The 7,435-nt window shown below is 30.1% G+C and overlaps 2 protein-coding genes across 2 annotated transcripts; one reads left to right on the forward strand and one right to left on the reverse strand.

Moving 5' to 3' along the window:
* Positions 1–377: 377 nt before the first annotated feature.
* HELRODRAFT_160667 (hypothetical protein) lies at positions 378–1,391 on the forward strand (the record flags this gene model as incomplete). Its single annotated transcript, XM_009017611.1, has 3 exons — positions 378–440; positions 903–1,041; positions 1,159–1,391. The coding sequence occupies 3 exons, from the start codon at positions 378–380 to the stop codon at positions 1,389–1,391; spliced, it is 435 nt and encodes a 144-aa protein (XP_009015859.1).
* Positions 1,392–2,361: 970 nt separating this feature from the next.
* Positions 2,362–4,793, reverse strand: HELRODRAFT_160668 (hypothetical protein; the record flags this gene model as incomplete). Its single annotated transcript, XM_009017612.1, has 5 exons — positions 2,362–2,429; positions 2,866–2,977; positions 3,508–3,569; positions 4,502–4,542; positions 4,690–4,793. The coding sequence occupies 5 exons, from the start codon at positions 4,791–4,793 to the stop codon at positions 2,362–2,364; spliced, it is 387 nt and encodes a 128-aa protein (XP_009015860.1).
* Between the last annotated feature and the right edge of the window lie 2,642 nt (positions 4,794–7,435).

A 7,435-nucleotide genomic window follows, 5' to 3' on the forward strand; every position in this document is an offset into this window, starting at 1 on the left:
ATTGGTAAAATTATGAACACAAACACAAAGCCACAATCACGCACCAATAAACAGACAAACAAGAACACGCATACACACACATACACAACACACACACACACGTTATTAATTATTACTTTATTAATCTTATACAATTGGGTTGTCTCATGACAATAAGAGTTTGGCAGAAATGTTTCCACTTTAAACAATTGAAATATTTCTATGCAAATAATAAGTTTTTGACAAAAGATACATTTACTAATACAATTTTGCTATTTTCTGAAACCACCAATATAGAAAGTGATATAAAATGCAGTTACAAGCCATACTTCCCAAGAAACTTAGTTGAAGTTTTGTGTACGATAAACTATCAGACCAAAGATGAATTGTATTTAAAAATGAAAATTCAAAACTTGCAAGTCAAGTCAAAACACACCAAGACGTTTTTGAAAAAGACAATGGTAAGTTTTTGAACAACTCGTCAGAAAATAGTAAACAACTTTATTTTGTACGTGTTTTCAGAGCGGTAGCCGTGTAAAGACATGCGATGAAGATTTCTTTCAATGCATCATGTAATATTGTTTTATGCAAAATTTTGATTAATTTTGTATTTTCAAGAATTCAAAACACAATTCACATGGGTTCAACCACTTTTATTAAAAATGTTATTATTATAGCACAGATTTTGATCTTGGCTGCTAGTCCCGGCTACCTCTCTGTGTGTTTTGCACTATAAACCACTAACTAAATATGCTTCTATGGCTTGTGTAAAATTGAAAATTTGAACTCATGTAAGTTTGAAAATTGCTTCGTTTTTGATGTATCGTTTAGCACCTATTCATATACTTACAATGTTTTTAGCGTCATGTTGATTCCTCTGAGCCTAGGAAGAGTTTAATAGACCTTTAACCTTTTTTATTTAGGAAACAGCGTTTGTCTTCAACTTTTTTTTCTTCACTAACTATCATATCGTTGAATACACTATGAGTTTGACTTGGAATCGTAGCAAAGAAATTGTTGAATGTGGAGAAAAAGTTCGCAAACTGAACTTTAAAACGGAGGGTAAATTCTATCATATTTGAACTCAAAATTGATAAACAAATACCAAAAATAAATTAAAATTGACATTCGTGTTAAACACCACTGTCACAAGAAAGAAAAATATTTTTTGTTTTTTAGATGTAAAGCCATCAGCTCCTGTCTTCACGTACGACGGTAACTTCCGAGAGTTCAAGGTTTGCGATTCGATTACCTGCGAGAGTAAAACTGGAAAAGAAATTGAATACTTCATGACCTCCACTAAACCATTCGACCAATGCGGTAAAGAGCCTAACACCATTAGGTTGAAACAAGTTGGAAAGCAAACAGTGACGTGCAAAGCTTCTGTATATCTTGGTAAAAAAGAAGATTAAGATTTTTTTAATTTCCTCTCGCCCTGATAAGAAAAATGATTTTAAATGTAAAAATGTTCAATATAAAACAGCAGGCATACGATACTACAACGGTTCAACGAAGGACCTAAACGTAAGAGGTTGACATTTATGTTTAGATGAAGATATAAAAATTGTTTTACGATGCGTATTCAGCTGTAGTAACAAAGGCTTTAAATTTGTAATTTTTTAAAATACATTTGTAAAACTGCAATTTTAATTGTTACAGCGTCTGATATCGAGCAATGTCTTCCATGTTCTGGTTAATAATGAATGTTTCTAAATTGTATAAATCGTAATATTTACATATCTTTATTGCCAGCATTCATGTCAACAGTTCAGCGGAGAGATTTTGTGCCAATTGACCGTGTGGTTTCGATAGCCTTTGGAAGTGTTTTTGGTATCTTTATAGCTATAATTTTCTTTGGTCTTTTTTTGTCAGCACGGAATAAACTTCAAACAAGTAAATGCAACTGAGTAATAACACGTTTAGTTATTCGTAATTGAATAGAACGCGATGTAAAACTAGATATCGCGAAAAATAGTTTTAAAATAAAATTCAGCTAAGTAGAGATGAAATAAAAATTAAATATATGAACGTTTGCAGGTTTGAAGGAAGCAAACGACATAAGAACGCTTCATCAAGATTCTTCAGAACACCCAGCAATTGCGTGAACGAACTTCCAACAGTTGTGCACTTCGCAAATACACTACTCCGAAATTAAATCGCATTTATTATAAACTATACTGAAGTATTTGTGAAAGTATGAAAACATTTTACGCACGCATTTTTTACTCTGTTTAAAAACTGAAAAAAAAACGAAGTAAAAAAAACTAATAACATTTATTGGTGTTGATAAAAGAAGGATTGATAACAATGACGATAAATGTGACAATAAAAAATTTATCTAAATTTTACAAAATAGAAAAAAAATACATAAATGTATATTGATCACGTCGTCAAATACAAGCTGGCGGCTACCTCTTCTGATTTCATCTCACAAGATTTTAACCTATCCCCTGTTTTAAAAAACGTGAGACATTCATAAATAACTATCAATAAAATAATAGAAAATATAATGAAATAATAAATAAATAACCAAAAATACAGATTATAATCTGTTTGAAACTTAATTTGGGAATTGTTGAGTCGTGAGAGGAACAGAATTGTGAGATGGACAAGGAAATAAGAATATAATAAAGAGTGTGATAAGATCGAGTAAAATGATATCTAAGAAGTATTTAAGTGAAGTAAAAAAAGATACATATATTTACACATATTTTAATACATACATTTTAGATCAATGAGTCTAAGTTTATAAACAAATTTACTTATTAATCACCAAATTTATAAATAAACAAATTAATTAGTCACTGATAAACAAATAAGCTTACTTAATGACAAGCAAATAGAAAAATTCACTCACCAGCTCATTAACATAACTAAAACACTTACTTATTAATTCTCCCATAGCTCTTTGTGTTCTTCTTTCCAACTTTTCAAGTTTCTTGGCAACATCTCGTTTCAAGTCCCAGTCAGGTTTCCTAGGCGCTAGATTCAGGAGGTCCTGCAAATTTTAAAAAAGATATCTCCAGTTATTAGAAGATACGATGTGATACAAAGTCTTACACCCCGGAAATGTAAAGATACAAAACAAACAGTAAAGTATGTCACGGATTCTGAGAAGAATTATAATAAATGTGAAATATTGAAGAGCATTGAACAGTATGGTAAACAGAAAGAAATGCACCCAAATTTTCCTCGAAATTAATAGTAGACAAAAGATTTATGTTCAGCATGAAAATTCCTAATAGGCAAAAATTTTCTGTCATCATTTAAATATTTTCACATTTTGTAAATTGCTTTTCAATTCGATTAAGATTACTTCAAAAATATCAGTTTCAAAAATCTATAATTCTTTGAGGCATTGTTCTACCAGACATTTTGATCACACATCCAATAACAAAGTATGCAACTATGATGATGTATAACGTTCAGATATAACAAAATTTCGAACCTGATGTTCCAAATTAACAATTCATTTTAATGTACCATTAATAAAATAATAAAAGTGAATGCAATGAAAAGTGAACTGACCACTTCTTCGACAATGTTCGTCTGTTGGGCATCAATCAGCTGATCTTTCACTTGTTCCTTGACTATTGGTGGGTAATAAAGTGTTTGTTGAATTTAAATATCCGTATAATACATCACTATATATTGAAGGTTAAGTAAATGAAAATGATTACATCAGAACAATTATGAAAAGAGTTAATAACTGTAGCAACACGGTGATGACATATATGTACGTACAGTCGTGTGGTTGGTCTGGATAGTACAGTCTTTGTGGTTCGAAAATTTAAATAGAGGAATGTTATGTAAGCGGTATGTCAGAACTGCATAATAAAGAAGAAAAAAAAAAATTCAACCATACTTCAAATGTCAGATTATTCCTAAAAGGTATTTATCACTCGGATCGGATATTCGTGCTAAATTATCAGACGTGTTTAAAATATCTTGTGTAATGCGGAGCTAAGAATGGAATTTAAATCCTCGAGATTAGTTGCCTTGTGTGTAAGCAGAACAAGAAACTTCAATTACACAAAGTACTCGAGTTGCGTCTGAATTTTTAAAGTGATGCAAACATCAATGTTAAAGTATGTCATTTATTCTAGATTGAAAAATTTAATTATAGTAAAAAGCGACAAAAAACTAGAGTCGAGGAGCACAAATATAATATAATTATTTATTCTTCATTGATCAATAAAAAATTTTCACTCAAAACTAAAATGGGCAGACATTTCTGTGTGCATTGTGTCCTTCTATAATCTTCTATAATCATTGACATTACTGAACGTTGAAAAGAAGTGTTTCATGAAGTTAGGATATAAAAAATGTTGTGGGTAATGTGCGAGAATGACCTGGAATTAAAATCTTACTTTTGCATGTAGGTATATTAATTATATATTTCATCGATTTTGCAATAAAATAAATCATCTAGGAAATTTGAAATGTGAAAAAAAGGAGAGAATAAATGCAGCAATAAATCCTGAGCAGTGCCAGCGCAAACGTTCGACAACACAAATTTAACCTTCATTCAGCGGAAGGAGAAGAAATTGAGAGAACAGAGCCCTGGTATTGCGTGTGGAGAGCATACGTACATACAAACATACATGCATGTATACATACACAGATACAAACATATACCTATATACATGCGTTCATACATACAGGCTTACATACACGAATACAAACAAACGAACATAGACTCAAACATACATAGGTGGATAGAGGCTGTATATAAGAACGCTGCCGTTCCGTGCAATGCAGATTAGGAAGGCAATTGTCTGCTGGCGATAGTCATAAACGCTTAACGACTTCATTGTTTTGTTTAATAGAAATCCAACAAATCATTCCTAACTGTGTTTTTATTCTCGTGTTATTACACTTTCGTTTTTATAAAAACAACTTTTAGAAACAATAAATATAACAAAATTTACAAATAAATTATTAAGTAGGTTACATTTTTTTGAAATATCATTTGAAAGATTATTAAATTACTTAAATAAAACAGAAAGATATATTCTTTTTTCATGGTGGATGTAATCGGTTAGTTTTCGTATGGTTTTTTGGTAAAATTGAATTTCTGTGTGACATTTTAATAATTAGTTTTCACAAATTTACAACAAAATATTTTCTTAACAAAAACTCTTGTAACAAACAAACAAAAACATATAGATTAAAATCTATAATGTTAACTTTGATGAAAGTAATGTGAAATAAATAACTTTTTAATTTTTAATCTTTTTGTAACAACAATTTGATTATGTGAAGATAAATATCCGGTCCATACCACAAAAAGTACAGTGATGAGAAATATTTCAGATGGTTATCTTTGGGCTGCAGTTTAAACGATCGCGATAAGCATCGAGCACTTAATTTCAGTTCTCATCCAGTTCAATGTCGGCATCATTTAAAAGAACACGATTTGATTAGATAATTTCGACATCGCAATACGTATAAAACATTTATCTAACAACAAATCAACAAACATAACATCAACAACATCAACGAACAGCGTAAATTCCAGCACAATGACAACTTAAAAACAATAACTACATCAATTACATCAGCAAACAAAACAACAAAAAAACTGAGTCCCACACCCAAAAATTGCCATTTACATATTTGCAATGGAATCAGTGTCCTCACGAGAAACAACGACATCCTTGCTACCGAGTGTTACTCAAGTTATTGGTTGGTGGTTCTTACTCTTCGTCAATGGAATTATTTTTGTGGTCGAATTTCTCGGAAACATTCTCGTCATGCTAGTTGTCTTCAGGTTTGTTTGTCATTTAATTTATTGTGAACAATTCAACAATTAATTGCTACGTGAAGAACCCTTTTAAAAGAACAACTCTTAATTAGACAAAAAAAAAAAAAAAAAAAAAAAACAAAAAGCCAGGTCATAGTAAAAGGTCTCAAGTGAAAAGAAGAAACATCTGAAAATTTAAGCCATAAAAGTAAAAGCTAAAATAAGATAAAAATAAAATCGCAATAGAAAAATAAAAAAATATCAAGAATAGAAATAAATTGTTTCTAAGGCAAGTTTTTAACATTATTAATTCAATTTTATACTAAATAAAATTGCATCTAAATAATTGTCAAACAATTTTGTTTTTTTGAAATTAAACTAAGAGATAAATGTAAGAAAAAAATACGGAGCAAATATATTGAATAGAAATTCGGGCATGGCTGGCAAGCAAATTAGCATACACAGAGAATACACGTGATGACGGAGCAAGAACCGGCACTTAGCAACCTTTCAACAGAGCAATTTACTGATAACGATCATCAGTATGTTCACCGTGCTACTTAGTAGTCCAAAGGAAGCCACTTCTTTTAGCATGCAGTAAACCATCTGGTGATGAATTTGTTAGGTGTAATTAGTTAATTGACGCACGCGTGTAATCCTTTTGATAAGAACATTCACGAAGTATAATTCGAAATTGAAATTTTCAAATATTTATATTTGAAAATTTCTGAAATGATTTTAGTTTTCATGTTTATTTTTTAAAAATTTGCATTGCATGTCGCACTTTTGAACTTTAATTCGTTCGAAATTTTGTTTTCAAGAATTTGTTAAATATAACTTACAATTCTGATCAAACGACTAATTTAATAACTATTTTTTGAAAATAATTTGATAATAATTTGATATTTTATAAAAATGTTGAAAAATTTCTCGAAAACTAAAATCATCGGTCGGGTCGGGTAATAATTATTACTGAGTTGATATTGCTATGGGATCTAATTGATCGAATGATTTAGCCAGCGTGTGGTGTTAGAACATTTTTCATTAGCCCGTTTTTAACAACATGATAAAAATTTTGTATTTTTGGTCTGTATTGATAACGTAAAATGGCAAAAACCAATTTGTGAAATAATTCATAATACAAAAATATTTTGCTTTTTGTTATAGATTCTATAAATTGTAAAAACATTGAGATGAAATAAAATGTGAAAAGTTCTGACGTAAATGAAATAAAATAATTTGTTGGCTTTTAATTGCAGAGAAATTTATTTTTTCAATTTATTATTAAAACTATTTTGATGAAAAACTTTTTGAGAGTTATTTTTTAATCAGGGTTTTCGAATGTACTTTGAAAAATTTTAAATTCTATGAATAATTTCGGTCATTGTTTTAATTTATTTACCATAATCTGGAATAAATGCAAAAACTATAAAGCATTTATAAACGGTCTAAACTAAACATACACAATCAGCACGAGCAAAGCATGGAAAGCGTATGCAATACAAAGAAAAAACTTCTGCAATATAAAGAAAAAACTTCATGCCACTTATATCACACGTAAATACGATTTAGCTTTAATAAGAGAGAAACACGCAACCGCAGTAACACAAGCCTGCATGGCATTATCATGTACACACGCTCACATCCCCACAACCCTAATCACACAACATACAAGCGTATATCTCATATCGGTCTCCACCAACTACAACT

Source organism: Helobdella robusta (genome assembly GCF_000326865.2).
Source record: "Helobdella robusta unplaced genomic scaffold HELROscaffold_2, whole genome shotgun sequence".
NCBI classification, from domain to species: Eukaryota; Metazoa; Annelida; class Clitellata; order Rhynchobdellida; family Glossiphoniidae; genus Helobdella; species Helobdella robusta.